This window comes from Schistocerca serialis, unplaced genomic scaffold, assembly GCF_023864345.2.
Source record: "Schistocerca serialis cubense isolate TAMUIC-IGC-003099 unplaced genomic scaffold, iqSchSeri2.2 HiC_scaffold_1362, whole genome shotgun sequence".
Classification (NCBI taxonomy): domain Eukaryota; kingdom Metazoa; phylum Arthropoda; class Insecta; order Orthoptera; family Acrididae; genus Schistocerca; species Schistocerca serialis.
In genome coordinates, this window is record NW_026047583.1 from 41667651 (window position 1) to 41687992 (window position 20342).

The window sequence follows — 20342 nt, forward strand, 5'->3', positions numbered from 1 at the left end:
GTGCATCGGAATCTAATACTGGTCCCCCATGAGCCGCTCAAATCACAAACTCTTAGAAGATTCATTCTTCTTGTACTTAATTCGGCATTGTGTCTTTTGTATTCAATTGCGGTGCAATTTCTGCGTTTCATGGTCAATATGAAGGTCAAAGGGATACAGTAAACCTGAACTGGTGCATCGGAATGTAATACTGGTCTCCCAGGATACGCTCAAAGCAGAAACGCATGGAAGATACACTCTTCTTGTACTTAAGTCGGCATTGTTCCAATTCAATTCAATCCCGATGCGTTTTCTGTGTATCATGGTCAATGTGAAAGTCGAAGGGATACAGTAAACCTGCATTGATGCATTGGAATCTAATACTGGTCTCCCAGGAGCCGCTCAAAACTCAAATTCTTCGATGATTCACTCTTCTTGTACTTAGGTCGGCATTAAGCCGTTTGTATTCAATCCCGCTCCAATTTCTGTGTTACATGGTCAATGTGACAGTCCAAGGGATAGAGTAAACCTGCATTGGTGCAGCGGAATCTAATACTGGTCTCCCAGGAGACGCTCTAAGCACAACCACTTAGGAGATTCACTCCTCATGTACTTAAGTCGGCATTGGGTGTTTTGTATTCAATCCCGATGCAATTTCTGTGCATCCTGGCCATGTGAAGGTCCAAAGCATTCAGTAAACCTGCACTGGTCCATGGGAATCTAATACACGTATTACAGGAGCCACTCAAAGCACAAACATTTGGAAGATTCACTCCTCTTGTACTTAAGTCGGCATTGTGCCTTTTGTATTCAATCCTGATGCAATATCTGTGTTTCATGCACATTGTGAAGGTCCAAGACATTCAGTAAACCTGCACTGGTGCATCGGAATCTAATACTGGTCTCCCAGGAGCCGTTCAAAGTTCAAAATCTTAGAAGATTCAGTCTTCTTGTACCTAAGTCGGCATTGTGCCTTTTGTATTCAATCCCGATCCAATTTCTGTGTGTCATGGTCAATGAGAAGGTCCAAGGGATACAGGAAACCTGCACTGCTGCATCGGAATCTAATACTGGTCTCCCAGGAGCCGCTCAAAGAACAAACTCTCAGAAGATTCACTCTTCTTGTACTTAAATCGGCATTGTGCCTTTTGTATTCAATCCCGATGCAATTTCTGTGTTTCATGATCAATGTGAGGGTCCAAAGGATTCAGTAAACCTGCACTGGTGAATCGGAGTCTATTACTGGTCTCCCAGGAGACGCCCAAACTACAAACTCATAGACGTTTCACTGTTTCTGTACTTAAGTCGTAAATGTGCCATTAGTATTCAATCCCAATGCAATTTCTGTGTTACACGGTCACTGTGAAAGTCCAAGGGATACAGTAATCCTGCACTGGTGCATTGGAATATAATACTGGTCTGCCACGAGCAGCTCAAACACAAACTCTTAGAAGTTTCACTCTTCTTGTACTTAAGTCGTCATTGTGCCTATTCTATTCAATCCCTATCCAATTTTTGTGTTTCATGGTCAAAGTGAAGGTACAAGGCATACAGTAAACCTGCACTGGTGCAACGGAATCTAATACTTTACCCCCAGGAGTCGCTCAAAGCACAAACTCTTAGAAGTTTCACTCTTCTTGTACATAAGTCGGATTAGAGCCAATTGTATTCAATCACGATGGAATTTCGGAGTTTCATGGTCAATGTGAACGTCCAAGGGATTCTGCAGACCTGCACTGGTGCATCGCAATCTAATACTGGTCTTCCATAATCTGTACAAAGCAGAAACTCTTAGAAGATTCACTCTTCTTGTACTTATGCCGGCATTGTGCCTTTTGTATTCAATCCTGATGCATTTTTGTGTCTCATGGTCAATGTGAAGGTCCAAGGGATTCAGCAAACCTGCACTGGTGAAACGGAATCTAATACTGGTCTCCCAGGAACCGCTCAAAGCACAAACTCTTAGAAGATTCACTCTTCTTGTATTTAAGTCGGCATTCTGCCTTTTGTATTCAGCCCCGATGCAATTTATGTGTTCCATGTCAATCTGAAAGTCCAATGGATACAGTAAACCTGCACTGGTGTATCTGAATCTAATACTGGTCTCCCAGGAGCCACTCAAAGCACAAAATCTTAGAAGATTCACTCTTCTTGTACTTAAGTCGTCATAGTGCCTATTCTATTCAATCCCGATCCAATTTCTGTGTTTCACGGTCAATATGAAAGTCCAAGGGATACAGTAAACCTGCACTGGTGCATCGGAATCTAATACTGGTCTACCAGGAGCCGCTGGAAGCACAAACTCTTAGAAGATTCACTCTTCTTGTACTTAACTTGGCATTGTGTGTTTTGTATTCAATCCCGATGCAATCTCTGTTTTTCACGGTCAATGTCCTGCAAAGTAGTGTTCCACGGCCTGCACAATCTAGAGAACATACTTGTCCGCCACTAATCCTGTGAGTGACCCAGGTGCAAGACCTGTCCCACAAATCCACCCACCACCTCCTACAGCAGTCCAGTCGCAGGCATCTCCCACCATATAAAAGGCACGATCATGTGCAAAAGCAACATGTTAAAAATCAGCTATGCTGCAATTACCATACAATTTTCCATGTAGGGATGACAAGTAACCAACTGTTCACTCGCAGTAATGTCTAGCACCAAACTGTGGCAAACCACAGACTTGACATTGCAGTTGCCAAGAGGCTGTACACCACTTCAACAACTGCTTCACTAGACATACCATTTGGATATTCCCTTCCAGTGCAAGTTTCTCTGAACTACACAGGTGGAAATTGTCTCTCCAGCACATCTAGTGCCATTCACCTGACCTAAACCTCTGCTAATTTGTTTCCCACTGTATCACTTTACCTTTTCCCTTCTCTCTTCTGTACCCACCAGTCTTTTCCCATTCAGACCATGTACTGTCTTCTCCAATCACTCTGCCCCCCCACCCCTAGCAGCTACTGCGGGTGTGTACATTTGGCTGTTTGTGTGGTTTCCAAACTAAACCATGTGCATTTTAGATATGTTAGACCCATATACTTTACCTGAAACTAATTCTCTGAGGTACTGAGACTACTGCTTCCTGGCTCAGGGTTTCTATTTTCAGCTAACACAGTAGTATTGTCTACAAACAAAAGTGTATGGGACAGGATATTTACCAGTGAATCATTCACACTGGACACCAAAAAGACTGTTGTGGGGCATGTAGACAACCCCTGAGATGGTGCACCAAGGCTGTGTGACTGCAGGAGCAGACAGCAAAAACTCTACACAAAAGATGGTCTAGCACGTCTCAGAGCTTACAGTCAAAAATTATCAGGCTAGGTGTCCATATTATGCAAATTAACGTAGGATTAACAAGTGACAAATGCAGTTACCAAAGCAAATTAAATGATGAGCATGCCATCAGTATTATAGCTCTAAAGGAAATGCATTTAGGTGATAATTCAGCAGCTACATGCAAGATTACGCAATATAAAGCAATATCAATACTCCTCTCAATTGTTAGGTGCATCCACAATAAATGAAAAAAGAAACAGCTCTTGGATTATGCTGGCTTAAGCTGTCAGAAAATTAGTGATGTAGAAGTAATTAGGATAAAACTCAAAGGCCTGGTTATTACATCAGTCCACAAATCACCTAACGGAAAGTGTCTGACACTAGTCTTACACACAGCAACTAGACAGCACGTATATGTTTAAGATTTTAATTCCAAAACACAACCTGGAGATACATAAATAGAGACAAAAATAGAGAACCATTGTTCGAATGGATCAACACACAAGAAATTATCTAAGTTTGATGCCAAGGAATTTAAAAAGTTTTGGGCAGGCAGATGGAAACTGATACAAAACCTGACCCATCCATCTTTTCCACTGATGAGAACAAATTACCACTGAATCACTCAATAGTAGTACCTAAACATTTTTCAAGGAGTGTACATTGGCTCACAAAAGTTATCATTGGTGCTGAAATATCAGTTACAAAATACATTGATAAACCCTCATGGAAATTTGAAAAAGCTAACTAGATACAATACACCCAGGAAGTGGAGAGCAACCCACACTGGACACCTCAAAAGTCAGAACATTGGGAATTATTGTAGATGTAGCTAAATGGAATATCTGAAGGGAAGTAACAAAATAATGTGTACTAGGATGGGACAAACCTGCCCAAGTCCTCTACAAAGGATACCAAGTGTCTAAATAATGTTTTGATAACATTTTGTATTTAAAAATATGTGTGTGTATAAATTGTTCATGTTGATGTAAATTTGACAATTTAAGAAATGGTCATGCTTAGGAACAATGTAAGAAATAGGTGTTATGTAAAAACCAGTGTGCTTTTGTTTGAAACGAAAATGGCTGTGGCGCACGGAAGAGGTGCGAAAGGCGAATTGGCGTGCTACCTTGAGCAAGTTCGGGAAGTAAGTCACACAGTCTGAAGGCAGCAGTGATTGAGGTAACTCCTTTGTGGAGCAGAAGCTTTGCCTGCAAATTTTCATAAAAATGCCTCGGTTGAAGACTGCAAACAGCTTACAGCATAGCTGCGAGTTGTTGAGCTACTGTATGTAAAACTGAATGAAGCCAAGAAGAGAAATTGAGCCCATACAGCAAGAAACTTGCAGGCCGTAGTGTGGGTAGTGTAGCCATCATAACTGTTCACCACACTCAAGCCTACAGCCACCAGATAAGATTTTTTTCTATTTTTACCTTTGTACAGCATGAACCATTAATTTAAACTGTGTTTTAATAATCATTCTTGAACTTTACGGAAACTGGCTCACCCTGTTATTTCATCCTAATCATACATCTGTATAGGGTTCCTTCCTGGTGTTTGATTAATCTGAGTGTCCTGTTTTACAGACTTATGAAGTGCCAAGTTAATATAAAGAGGCACCATTTAAATTGCTTTAGTGTAAATAATAAAAATGTTTTCTTAACTATTGCAAAGTGTTATGGTTTGCTTACATAAAATTCAATCAGAGTGAAGCCAAGTTACTAGAACCTGTTAGATGGCTACACAGAATTATTTCAAACAATAATAGCTTTTGAAAGTAAATTCCACCAAGAAAGAGGTTTTCTTTAAGTGAAATGTTCAGTTAAAAAGTGTGTGCTTTAGTGTCTAAGTATTTAAGTTTCTTGATTATGGAAAGTGCTTTTCTAAAGGTAGTCCCCCCCACCCCGGCTAATTTTTTTTACCTTCCTTGAAGTTATCTACTGGGCTTTTTCTTTTTTAAAAACATAATGTATAAAGATGCAGCCCAAAATTGTTTAAGTGGGGTAATTTATTTGAAGAGCCAAACTAAACAGTAGCAAGAAAGTAGGCAAAATTCACATTTCTGCTTCTCCAATACTTCACTATTTCATTGCCAGGATAGGTTGGTGACCATTAAGTACATGTTTTAAACCACTAAATGAACTTGGAAATGAGTTTTCCTAGCTTCAGTATATTATTATTCATACTGTGTTCCTATCTTGCCACTGGGTAAGATCTTAGGAAAAGAAGTGAATAGTCCAATTTACTTATCCATTAGACGCAACACACGGTAAATCCTGTAAGAAGGATAACTCTATTGATTATCTTTTCCTGTAAACAGGACTATCCTTCGATAGTGTATTTTATTTTAAAACTAAACTAAATTTTAGTAAGAGGGTTATACGTGGCAACATAGAGACAGGGTTTCTGTTATTTACGTAAAAGCATACTAATATCATAATGGTAGTGTTATAAGGTCCTATTAATGTGTGGTCATGACATTTGTTAAATGTCTCACCACATTCCTGTTGAAACTACTTACTCTTCTTGTAAATAACACCTATGACAATTTTATACAAATGTCCACTAAGACTTTGCCCGTCAACTTTCATTTAGGTAACAGCGATCTTTTAGATGTATTTAAATCAGTACTGTTAAGAAATACTGACTAGCTTTATTTTCAAGAATCTCAAGTTTAAGTTATACATACTGTTATCCTCCAATAAGAATCATTGGCCGATTCTTCATCTTTGACAGGTTCATCATGCCTGCAATGCAAAACATTATCTTTTGTATTAACAGATGAAATCCAACTTTTTAAATTTAATAAATGCTTATACAAACATAAAGTTTCTTCAAAAAATGTATTTATGACAACTTCCTGTCACAGATAATTTTCACTGAATGTTGCAACCCAGTTATAATGCTGATGAGAAGCAAATGTTGTTCTTTTCCCTCTCTTCCTTCACCATCTCCTGTTTTGTTCACCTTGACATATTTCTACCAAACAGACTACCCCAATGGATCCACTGCTTATATTTAACACACAGTAAATTCAGTGCAAATATTTCCTTAACACAGGATGTGCATTGACGAGCTTGAATTAATCAGAAAAATATAAACAGATACTAACCGTTCCACAGCTCTTACAAAATACTTGCATTAAGTAATCATCAAAGCTACTTTTTGTACAGCAAGAGGACTAAAAGTCAAAATGGTGCTACATGCTACAGGCAGTGCAATACAATTTATTTTACTCATTGCTACAGCAATAAATGTACTTATAAAAATATTCAGACTTAGACTATAATCAAATACAGAGAGAGAAAATATTCTAACTAAAGAGATATAGCAGCCATAGGCAGAAACAAATAAAAAAACTGATACTAATCTTAGCTTTGAGGACCAAAAGTTTCTTCATCTGGAAAACACAAAAAGAGAAATGAGACTGTTCAAGAATTAAGGATGAAAATTCAGGATCTTGAGTCAAGGAAGATGGACATGATGAAATTCAGTTGCGAAAGAGCAGCAGATGATGTAATTTTAAATGCTGAGAAATAAGATCTCTTCAAGAAAAGCCACCAAAAGGTCAAATAAGTGAAGAACAAGCTGAAAATACCGGTAAATGGGCTAAAATGGCGGCAAATAGATAAAGGAAACAGAAAGAAAGTGCTGAAGAACAGGCAACCAAACAACAACAACAACAACAACAACAATAATAACAGCACATTGTAGCAATATATAATAGCAGTCCCACAACATCTGGAGGAAGATTTTCCACTAACAGAGCAATAAATTCATGAAGCCATCAAATCTTCCAAAACTTCAAAGCAACAAATGAAGACTCCACTACAGCAAAATTATTGAAATAGTCAGAACACACAAATGATCTACAACTGCTGTTTGAGAACATTTGGAAAGCTGAAGAGATTATTGAAAGCATTAATCCACAGCTATGAAAAAAAGGGGACACTCAAAATGTCAACAATGGCAGAGATGCCTCACTTCTGCCAGTGGTATACAAAATATCATCAAAAATTCTCTGGACAGAGTTGTAGAAACTTTAGACAAATAACTGGGAGAATCTCGAGGAGCTCTAGAAAGGGAAGACCCTGTACAGAGCAGATGTTTATTAGAAAATCGATAATCCTCCACAGACTGCTAATCACCAACCCTATAATAGTAACATGTATTGGTTTCAAGAAAACTTTTGATTTGGTAGGCAGAGAAATTATAGGTAAAATCATCAAAGAATTTTGTATTAAAGCAAACATAATCCTCAAAACACTAGCAAATAGGATGACTGAAGCTAAATTTATGGGAGAAGTATCTCAACCATTTGAAATAAAAACTGGTGTTAGACAAGGGGACAGTTTATCACCTTTACTGTAACACTGCATTCTAGAAAAAATAGAAAGTATCTGGAATTTGGAGAAAAAAAAATTACAAAATTGAACCAATAATTTTAGGACGAATAACAAATGGAATTAAGGTAAACTGCCTGGCTTCTGCAGATGATTCTGATATACTTTCAAAAAATCTGACAGACAGTTATTGAAAGAAATCTTTTGGAAGAAATAGCAAAGAGAGCTGGTCCCAAAATTTCAGCCGAAAAAACAACATTGATGACAATTTCAAACAATGCATCAACATTCTTAGAAAAACAAAAATGTAAAATAGCATTAGTAAGTAAATTTAAATATATTGGACAAACTGTACAACAAAATGGACTAGAAGAATTAACAGTAGATGCAAGAGTCAGCAAACTGGAGAGAGCAAATCGTTTTACAAAGGATATTTACAACAAGAAATGTACAACTAAAAAAACAAAACTAAAACACTATCCCACAGTGGTATGACCAGGATGTTTATATGGATGAGGATGCCTAATGATGAACTATAAGCTGGACAGAACAGAGGTTCCTCAAAGGAGCATTATTAGAAAATAATGATTGCAATACAAGCTACAGATGGCTGGAAAATGAGAAGTAATGAGGAGATCTACAAAAATTTTGAGAAAATATCAGAAGTAATGGCTAAAAGAAGATTAATCTTTTTTTAGAGACCTCTACTGAATGAGTAGTACTGGAAGAAGGACTCAATGATAGCATGGATTACAGAAATAAGAAAGAAACAACATCAAACAATCAGAAATAATAGAAAGAAACCTTTTTACAGATAAAATACTGAATTTAAAAGGATCATCACCTCTCCAAGATCAAAATTAATTTCATCCCTCTCAATAAGACCGTGAAAACCGGAAATAAAATTCATAAATATGATATTGCGAAGATCAAAATCAATCAAAACATATTGGAACAATGCCACCAGTAACTGACAGTTGAATCCCATAAATGGGCAGACATTGCCTCCATGATCCAACAAGCAGCTAATACTACAATCCTGACAGCTAAAAAGAGGAATCATACATGGTGGAATGAGGTTTGTGGTGAGGTGGTGGCCTAAACAGCAAGTGCATGGAAAAAGTGGAATTCTACCAGGAGTCCTGATGATTTTGATGTATTCCATGAAGTTCGAAAATATGCAGCCAGAACTCTATGAAGGTCTAAGCAATTGCATGAGAAACAGCAGTTAGAATAGATCGATCAGCGTTTCCAGATAAACAATGTCAGAGACTTCTATCAGACGTTCAAATCGAACTTGAAAGGATACCAAGCCCCTAGTTTTTGTTTTAGAGACGAAAATGGAAAGCTCAGTGTTGTGTACATAGTTCCGCATATTCAGCGCGTACACAAATTTCCCACTAGAGTGCGCCCCGCTAAGCAAAACAGCGCAGGCGCAGCGCTCGTCCATCTCCGCACTATGAGATGGCGCTGCCATAGAGACGGACAAAATTCTGCTTCCGCCGATCCGCGTATTAATATGTAACGCAGCCAATGAGATTGCTGCTAACATAGAACATTTTCTCCTCGCGCATCACACTCGCGCAGTGATACATGAACGTGCGAGGTATTATAACGAGTGTAAAGACCTTCGATCAGTCAGTCTGCATTTGTCTGCACCAGTCTGTATGAGTCTGCATTAGTCTGTACCAGTCTGCATTAGTCTGTACCAGTCCGTCGAGTTCTACAATTGTCTGTACCAGTCCATAGTCAAGATTCAGTCTGCGCCTGATAAGATTACCATATTCCTGTACATAGCCATGAAGATAAATGTATAGACACTTTTGTCAAGTATCTGAGATATATGTGAGAATAAGATTAACGTACCAATCCCAAAGAACTTCAGATTGTCAATTGTAAATAGCATCCAGAACCAAGTTAAGTAATTTTTATATTTGTTATTATTTTAGTAAATGTGTGTGAAAATTAATCAAATTCTGTTTAAAGTTGGTCACCGTCAATCTGCTACTCTAAGCATGCAAGTGGCATTTCTATCATCTGACCGAATGGCAGAAGATAAACACACCATGATAAGACCACGAGACATATTGCTGACACTCGCTTACTTCGTTAGAGCAACAAGTCAAATAATCTGATGGTGTGTGTACTGAAGGTCTTACAGTATGCACACCACACTCGGCCTGACCAACAAAGAAAACTGCAAGATCATGTCTCGTTACTTTGAAAACCTACTTAATTGTGATGAACCGAAAGAAAGATTCCCTGCATGTGCCCCAATCCACAAACTACCCCTAATCTCCATCTAGTAAAGAGGAGACCAAAGAGATCATCAACAACTTTAAGAATAATAAGGCAGCTGGAGAGGATTCAATAGTGGTGGAACTACTGAAGCTGGCAAATAATGAAACTCTAGATATACTAGTCCAACTTTTTGAGGAGATCTGGAGAGCTGGGATGATACCAACTGAATGGCAGTCAGCTTTAATCCATCGTCTACACAAAAAAGGTGATAAATAGAATGTCAATAACTATAGGGGTACCTCATTAGTATCTGTTCCATATAAGATTCTCTCCAAAGTGATACAGAATAGAATAGAAGGTCATTGTAACCAACTGATTGGGGACTATCAAGCTGGTTTCCGAAAGGGCGATTCTTGCGCAGAACAGATCTTTAGCCTGAAGAACATCATCAGGTCCAAAAAACTGGAAGAAATAACTATGTGGTCATGTTTGTTGATTTTCAAAAAGTATATGACTCCATCGACTGACAGGCATTAATGAATATTTTGGAAAAGTTTGGGATGGATAATACCTCAAGAAAGCTGATCAAACAAACTCTTACTAACACAGCGTCAAAATTTAAATTTATGGGTGAGGTATCTAAACCCTTTACAATCAGAACGGACATAAGACGAGGAGATGGACTATCCCTCTCCTTTTCAATTGTGTCTTGGAAAAGGTCACTCGAGAGTGGAGAAAGTTATTAGCCCAAGAAGAAACAAATGAAGAGTGGTTCAGACTTGGTCCTAAGAACAAAGGGGTGTGCATTGACTGCTTAGATTTTGCGGCTGACCTGGCCATTTTTGCTAACAACATAGAGTCAGCAGTCAACAAGATAAATAGGCTGTCAGAAATTGCTGAAAAAAGTTAGACTCCAGATCTCTATTCAAAAGACAAAATATATGACGAACATCTGTGATGGACCTGAATGGATGATAACCAACCTGGAAAAAAATCGGATGAGTTAAGAATTTCAGGTATCTCGGTGAAGTCATCCACCAGGAGAATGGATTAAAAGAAGAAGCAATTGCCAGGATGAGGAAGTTAGACCAAGCATACCAACTGACAAAGAATACTTATAACAAAAAGTCTATGAGTATGTGGGCCAAGTTCCAACATTATAATACAGTTGTAAAACCTGAGGGCTTATAAGCATCCAAAACTTTGACCACAAATAGACAAGGTCAAGCTGAGCGGCTGGAAAAGTGTGAGTGTAGGATATTAAGGAAAATCCTAAGGTAATATATGGGTCGATGGACAATGGCGAATGAGAGCAAATGAGGAATCGTGCAGCAAGACAGAACCTATCACAGCATCCATTACAAAGAAATGATTGTTATTTTGTGGTCATCTCATGAAAATGGACGGTGATCGACTATCAAAAAGAATACAGAGTTTCATCCCATCTAAGAAAACGAGGCCGAGATGGTTCAAAGAATGTGAAAAAGATCTTAAGCAGATTGGTATCTCAGAGAGAAATTCCTGAAAGGAACAAATTTAGAAGATTGGTGACCAACTACCAAGGTTTTAACATGGCATCAACATCCGAAAGACAGTGAGGACCCTTATCTGAAGGGCATAAAAAGGTACTTCTTGGAGGGGCTCAGAAGATACTGGCAGGAAGTCAAAGCTGGAGCAAGAACAAGACCTGGACACTACAGTGAAGTCGGTTGTTACCACGCAGTCCGTAGAGACTCACCTCAATAAAAAAAAAAAAGTAAATAAAAATAAAAGGCTTTCAATGCAGAAGAAATAGGGGATTGAGAACAACACGAATAGAATAAAGGGGGAAAAACATGAGGAGGAGATGGACGAGTACTGGAAAAACAGGAGACGACAAGGGAAGAAGAAGAAGTGAAGTTATTACATGATGAGAGATGGTGATTGGATTTGATTTGATTCAGTTTTCATTACATACACCGAAAAAATAAGATGATTCTCGAGGGTGTGGAACATGTCAGAATGTATAACACAAAACATTTTAATATAATGAATACTACCCTGATCATTTGTCATGAGATTGTCAAAATAGGTGAATACAATACAATAAACTGGAAAAGCTAATATTTACAGAATTAATACGCTGTCAGAATGAAACATTGTTATGCACTATTAATAAATTTATCATACACAAAATACTTAATATTGACTGTTGCAACCAAGTGCTGTCAAAACTTATATCTAACATATTTTTACTTAAGCTGGCCTAACAGTCTCTGTTAGGATATTCATCTATAGAGTAGAAGGCATTGCCTATCAAAAAGTCATTCAAACTCTGTTTAAACTGTGCTTTATCTGAAACCAAGTTTTTAATGGTTGCTGGTATTTTATTGAAAATGTGTGTTCCTGAATATTGGACCCCCTTTTGGACCAACATAAGTGATTTTAGGTCTTTATGTAGATTTTTCTTATTCCTAGTATTGATAATATGTATTGAGCTACTTGTTGGAAATATAGATATATAACTTGCAACAAATTTCATTAAGGAGTAAGTATACTGAGAAGCAATGGTTGGAATTCAAAGTTCCTCGAATAGGTTCTACATGATGTTCTTCAAAGACTGGTCCCAGATACTCCATTGCACCATTCACCAAACCTGATAACCCCGAGCCGTCAGTAACAAAAATTAAGTCTTGCTTAAGAGATTTACAACACTACATGCTCTTGTTACCAAAGTCTCATTTACTTTTAGAGCTATCTGTTCCACTTCCTTTTTGGCCCCACTTCTCTCTGTCTTCACTATATCTGAAACAGTTCTTATTTTGTTGCCCGATACAATTATCATTTTCTCTTAATAAAGCTACTTCGATTTCTGGATTACTTGATTCAATATTTTGCAGTATTCTTTGTAATGCATTACAATTCTAATATCAGAAACGTTCCTAGATAGTAGATACAGTCTCCTTTTTGCCCCACATGATATCTTTATTCCTTGTATAATCCATGGTTTATCTTTTGACTTCTGTGTGATCTGAGTTACCTTTAGGGGAAAACAATTTTCAAAAGAGGAGGTAACTTTATTAATAAATGCTTTGCATTTTCCATTTGAGTCAGGTAAACATCTCTCCAGTTCATGTCTTTGAGCAATTTCCTGAATTCCTCAATTTCTGGCTTATTTATTGTCCTCCTGTACTCAGATTTAATATTTTTTTATCCTGACAAGTTTCAACATTTAACACAAGATGCTGCACGTCGTGATCAGATAGTCCATTTACTATTGGTTTTGTGATATGACGTCTTTCCCCTAGATTTGTTCATAAAGATATTATCAATAGCAGTCTCAGAGCATTTACATATCCTAGCTGCAAAGTTCACAATAGGAACTAAATTGAATGATAATGTTAAAAACACCAGCAACCACTATTTCCCCTTCTTTTGTTTTTTACACAAGCTATTCCTTTCGCTTTGTGAAATGAAGCACTGCCTAGTTCCAAAACACAGGACTACTATGACAAGGTGAAATGTTCTCAGAGTGCTACATGTATGATAGTAAATGTAATCAGCACTATAGTTGTTTTCTGAGTAGTTATGCTGTGTGTGTTTCACTCAATCAGATGAAATGGAATAAAATCATCAATTTATTTATTTGGGCTCTTTATCACCAAGATACATTTAATGTTGGTTGAGGTTTATCTTTTGAATTCACTCCAGTGTAGATTGTCAAAATTTTATCAGTTGTCAATGTACTTGTAACACAGTTTCCGAATTTACTGCCATCCAGGAAAGTATCGCACTCAAATTATTCTCAGAGACTGAGAGATGGCTGAAACCGAGAGCAGAAAGCTCTGACATATTTAGTGATTAATGGAATATATATCAGAAAGGCAGGTTAGACACTGTAGGAGAGGGAGTGTCCATTGTCTCTATTGAGGTCAAAGCTGATTGTGACAGTGAAGTTATCTGGTTGCGTATAACAAGTCTAGGTGAAATCACGTTAATTAATGGATAATCAGCCACCCAGTTCTGCTATGACAGTTTTGGAGCCATTCACAGAAAGTCTATAGACAGTAGCACGTAAATACCTAGATCATGCAATACTAGTTGGAGGTGAATTTAGTCTACTGAGTATAGATGGTAGCCTATGGCTTCATTGCAGGGGGTGCAGTCAATCTTGTGAAGCACTTTTGAATGTGGTTTTCGAAAATTGTCTTGAGCACCTAGTTTACCATGCCACATGCAATGGAAATATCTTAGACCTTGTAGTTACAAACAGGCCAGATATCATCAATGACTTCAGCATAGAGATGGGGATTAATAATCATGATAACATCATAATAACTAAGGTTACAAAAATTAATAAATCAGTCAAGAAGGCTAGGAAAACGTTCATGCCAGAAAGAGCAGATAAGCAGATGTTAGCATCTCACTTAGACAGAACTGACATCACTTAGTTCCATTAAGATGGACGTAGAGAGATTATGGTCAAAGCTTAAACAGATCGTGAATTGCACTCTCAACAAGTCTGTACCTAGTAAACGAATTAAGGATGCAAAAGAGCCACTGTGGTTTAACAATGAAATTCGGAAAATACTGAGGAAGGAAAAGCTACTGCACTCTTGGTTCAAAAGAGAATGCCAAATGGCAACAAGGAAAGGTTACTACCACTGTCATACCTCAGCAAAAGATCTGGCTGAGAAGCAGGGGAAATTATTGTCCTGTGTAAAATCACTAAGTGAGTCAAAGGTTTCCATCATGTCACTTGACCAGTCTGGTGTGGCAGTAGGAGATAAATGTTTTAAATTTTACATTTAAGAAATAATTCATGCAAGAGAATCATATAAACATACCGTCATTTGACAATAGCACAAAGACACCTAACAACAATCACCACAAGAGGCCAGCACTAGCACAAGTTGTTCACATGATATTCATTGGACTGTTGCCTGTAAACCCGTCCCATGTCAGTGCTCTTGGAAGAGAGCTGTGGCAGCGACACGGCTCTGTTGTTGTTCCTGTGCAGTGATCTGCAAAGACGCGACGGTACGGGACGGGGGGTCGGGTCGAGATTCAAGCAGTGATTAAATACTTCATAAAGAAAGGTATGAAAGTGAAGGACATTCATGCCGATTTCCAGAAAACACCAGGGGACTCTGCTCCTTTGTCTTCAACTGTTGCCAAGTGGATAAATGAATTTCAATTTGGTCAGGAGAGCTTAGATGATGATCATCCATGAATAGGTCAGCCAAAACGTGTCACTACTCTAGAAATCATTGCAAAAGTCCGCATAATGATCAAGGAGGATCACCAATTTAGAGTGCATGAAATTGCTCACGCTTGCCAGATGTCATCTGAAAGGTATTCACAAGATGGGTGCCGCGACTCTTGACGCTGTGTCAAAAACGCATGAGAATGGACATATCACAACAATGTTTGGCCTGTTTTAGGAGAAACAAACAAGATCTTTTGTGCTGGTTTGTGACCACGAGGAAACTTTGGTTTACTACTATACCCCAGAGACAAAGCAACAATCAAGGCAGTGGAAACATGCTGAATCTCCGCCGCCAAACTCCTTCAGCGGGGAAGGACATGGCGTCAGTGTTCTGGGATGCGCCACCAAATTCCTTCAGCGGGGAAGGGCATGGCATCAGTGTTCTGGGATGAGAAGGGGATTCTGTTTGTACATTATCTCCCCACTGGGCAAACAATTACTGGAGAATACTATGCTAACCTTCTGGACAAATTGCAACAAATGATATGCGAAAAAGGCCAGGTTTAATAAGGAAGAAAGTCGTCTAGCATCAAGCAAATGCACGCTTGCATGCATGTACCATCGCCATGGTAAAATTACACAAACTAAGGTATGAATTGTTGCCACACGTGCCTCTTCCCTAAACTTAAAATTTTTCTTTGTGGATGAAGATTCACTTAAATGAAGAATTGATAGCCTGAGTTGACAACTATTTTATAGGCCTGGAGGAAAATCATTGTCGAGATGGGATCGAGGTATTGGAACACTGTTGGACCAAGTGAATTAATCTACAAGCAGGGTACATTGAAAAATAAAAAAGTTTCAGTGACATAAGTACATTTTTTCTATTCTGTTTCAAGAACTTTTCAAACCACCCTCGTAAGCATCCCCGACGCCTGAAATAATTAAAAACAAATTAGTCGCCAGTTGCAGATGGAATCTCAATTTGGTTTTACAAAGAGTGCTATATGGCACTGGACCCTTACTTAGCTTGTATTTATTGTGAATCTCTCACCCAGCAGAAAGACCTAGCAACTGGGGAAAAAAATACAGAGGCGTCTCCTGTATATACGAAGGGCGAAAGAACAGACCCGCGAAATTACAGCCCAATACCCGTAACATCAGTTTGCTGCAGAATTCTTGAACATATTCTGGGTTTGAATCTAATCAGTTTCATAGAGACCAATAAGTTTATGTCCACAAATCAGTACAAAGCATCGCTCATGGGCAACTCAGCATGCCCTTTTGTCATACGACGTCTGTTCAAAAAATTCCAAAACTTTGTCCACAAAATTTTCTATGCTTATCTTTTAATTACTATGGATTGTCTCCTTCGAAATACTCTCCTCCACAATTGATACACTGCTCCCAATATCATTTCCACTTCCAGGAGCAGTCTTGACACACCTCTTGCTGGGTCGCATAAAGTGCCGTCTGCGAATTTTCTTTTATCTCATCTACCATTGCAAAACTTCATCCTTTTCAACTTTGGAAATAAAAAGAAGTCTGCAGGGGTCATACTATTCTCGCAAGGAACATCTCATTCTCATTTGTGAGATCCAAAAGTTTTTTTGGTCTTGACTCATGAGCCGTGGAATGAACTTGGCGGCAACACAATGCATTCCAAGATGCTGTGTCATTTCATAACATGATCCAATTGAAATGTTACATTCTACTACAATCTCTCAGACAGTGTATCTTCGACTGCCACACACAATTTCTTTGACGTTCCTGACACAAGCAACATCAGGGGACATCTAAGAGCGTCCTGAACAAGGATTATTTTTGACTTTTGTAAAGCCATTTTTAAAACGTGTGAATAATACGTAACACCGAGTATGGCTTAAGCACTCATCGCTATAGGCTCCCTGCATCATTTGGTGTGTCTCTGTAAAGGTTTTCTTGAGTTTCACGCAAAATTTAATGCAGATGCATTGCTCCTCTAACTTTGCCATCACAAAATTCACAAACCCAGATTCCATATTTCTTGATTTCCGAGAAGCATTTGACATAGTGCCTCACTGCAGACTTTTAACAAAGGTACAAGCACATGGAATAGGTTCCCAGACATGTGAGTGGCTCAAAGACTTCTGAAGTAATAGAACCCACTACATTATCCCGACGGTGAGTGTCCATCAGTGACTAGGGTATCATTAGGATCGTTCCAGGGATGTGTGCTAGGAGCGCTATTACTCATATTTTCTATGTGCATAACTGATCTGATGGACAAAGTGGACAGTAATCTATGGTTGTTTGCTGATGATGATGTGGTGTATGGAAGGTGTCATTGTTGAGTGATTTAGGAGGATAAAAGATGACTTGGACAAAGTTCCCAGTTGGTGCAATAAATGACAGCTAACCCTAAATGTAGAAAAGTATAAGTTACTGCAAATGAGTTGGAAAAACAAATCCATAATGCCAGAATCCTGCATTAGTAGTGTCATGAATGAAGAAGTCATATTGTTTCAATATCTGGACATAACTTTGCAATGTGATATGAAATGGAACAAACTTGTGAGGGTCATGGTAGGGAAGGTGAATAATCATCTTTCGTTTGTTGGGTGGATTTTACTAGTGTGGCTCAGCTGTGATGGACATCACATATAGGGTGCTAGTGTGATCTCTTCTTGAGTACAGTTTGAGTGTCTGGGATCCACAAGGGGTCAAATTAAAGCAGACATTGAGGTATTTCAGAGGCAGGATACTAGATTTGTTAACAGTAGGTTGAAACAACAACATACAAGTATTATGGAGATGTTTCTGGAACTCAAATGGGAATCCCTGGAGGGATTTTGAGGAACACTGTGCTGACTGCAGAACAATTCTGCTTGCACCAACATACATTACGCATAGGGACCACGAAGATAAGAGATGACAAATTAGGACTCATAGAGAGGCATATAGACATTCACTTTTTCCCCACTCGATTGGCAGATGGAACGGGAAAGGAACTGACTACAGTCGAATTAAAATTACTTGATAGTTGGCACTTCAAACGCCAATAAGAGTTGTCAGCGTCACACTTGAACTGTCTGCTGTTGCCAAACTCCACCAAAATTGTCCAGTCACTTCCAATTCCTGGTACAGCATTCTTTCTTGATGTATTTGTATCCCGAATTATGAGCCCGACACTTTTATTATGTATTTCATGACACATGATAACTACACCAAAAACAACACACATTAACAATGCTAATGAAAGACACATATTTCATTCATAGCACTAACCAAACACTACTGAATAAATCAGCACAAGGTGTAATTCAGTATCATACTTATAGTTATCATATTCACAGAGATCATCTTACATTAGATAAGCTTTTCACTATACTGCGTGAAACTGAAATTTTTAAGGTTGCAATTCATAGTTGGAACTGGGTCACTACATTCACATATATAAATACTTCATGCAGTGCTGTGGCATAGCACAATGGTTGGCAGATTAATCTAATGTGTAGCATGTCGTAGGTTTGAATCTCATCAATGTAGCAAAATTTGTAATTCTAAATCTAACCAAATGAGTGTGATTATTATTTTCATTCAATTAATTGGTTTAAATGTATTTTTTTATTTTTAATACTTCGCTGCATCATTTTTCATCATTGTTTTGACTGTTCTATTTGGTCTTATTTTTCATCTTGTCATTATTTCTTCATTTGGAATCTGTCTCAGTCATCTATAATCCACGACTAAGGGTCCACACGGACTGTTCACTGGTTTCAAACATGGCAGCATGTGCAGCTAGTTTAAGGATAGTTACAGGTAACAAATGACACGGAGAAATTTCAATTTGCTTTCAGCCCTGAAATTGAGTTTTTGTTGTCTTGAGTTTACCCTTAAGGGTTAGCTTTAATCGCCATGAACAAAGCGATAATGATATTAGTACTGCTGCAGACTGTTGACCACAATTTTCTCAGCTGGGTTAGGACACAAGTTTACAGTCAGGGATACAAAACGCGTTGTCTGCCCCAGTTCAGTCACTGGTCACTTTAAATCAATAGTCAACAGAGTATCCAACATTTCTGACATACCTTGCACCAGCCACTAGAAAAATTGCTCTGTGTTAAACATTTAACATAATTTGTGAAGTGAGCCGCTTGTTTGTTGTCACCTGTAACCAAACGGTAGCTGGTAGCCAATATGGCAACATTGTTGCAGCAAGTGATTGATGTCAACTATCAAGCAATTTTATTCAGACTATTGTAGTGAGACAGGGTACCTTCAGCCATGCACCATATGGTGGCTAGTGGAGTATGTATGTAGATGTGGAATCACATCCCATCTGGAAAGTCTCCCCTGATCTGCAGTTCTGGGTAACTTTCTCAAAATCTAACCTTTTTCCTAGACCTATCCTTCACCCCTCTTCCTTCCACTTCAACCCTTCTGCCTGAAGAATGAGCTACTGGCTCTGAAAGCTCGCCTAATTATAATCTTCTTTTATGTGTGTGTTCTGCCGCCACTTAGCGAGTAGATTGTTTATCTATCCAATTCAATTATCATGTAATCAAAAGCTGCATTTAACACGCCAAGTCTCTTTTACCAATCATTTTTAATATGTCCTACAGAATGTGCTGTCTACCCTGTCCTTTTTTGAGATTACTGTTTTGCTGTACTTTTCTACAGGCATCATCTTACTTATTAGGAGTCAGTTCATTCATGTTGTTGTTGTTGTGGTCTTCAGTCCTGAGACTGGTTTGATGCAGCTCTCCATGCTACTCTATCCTGTGCAAGCTTCTTCATCTCCCAGTACCTCCTGCAACCTACATCCTTCTAAATCTGCTTAGTGTATTCATCTCTTGGTCTCCCTCTACGATTTTCACCCTCCATGCTGCCTTCCAATGCTAAATTTGTGATGCCTTGATGCCTCAAAACATGTCCTACCAACCGATCTCTTCTTCTAGTCTAGTTGTAGAGCTGCATGTCCTCGGGAAAAATTATGGCTGTAGTTTCCCCTTGCTTTCAGCCGTTCGCAGTACCAGCACAGCAAGGCCATTTTGGTTAATGTTACAAAGCCAGATCAGTCAATCATCCAGACTGTTGCCCCTGCAACTACTGAAAAGGCTGCTGCCCCTCTTCAGGAACCACATGTTTGTCTGGCCTCTCAACGGATACCCCTCCATTGTGGTTGCACCTACGGTACGGCCATCTGTATCGCTGAGGCACGCAAGCCTCCCCACCAACGGTAAGGTCCATGGTTCATGAGGGGAGTTCCTTCATAGTCAACAGTTAAGGAATGGGTGGCTGAATTCATATGTGGCATATGTCTG

General features: G+C 38.7%; 1 protein-coding gene across 1 annotated transcript in view; it reads right to left on the bottom strand.

Annotated features, from left to right (window-relative positions):
• Nucleotides 1-5931: 5931 nt before the first annotated feature.
• LOC126440373 (molybdenum cofactor biosynthesis protein 1-like) overlaps nt 5932-20342 on the bottom strand; it is a 77337-nt gene continuing 62926 nt past the window's right edge. The window contains exon 8 of the mRNA XM_050090661.1: nt 5932-6011. Coding sequence (XP_049946618.1) covers nt 5956-6011 — 56 coding nt within the window. The 3' untranslated portion in view covers nt 5932-5955. The remainder of the gene's footprint in view (nt 6012-20342) is intronic.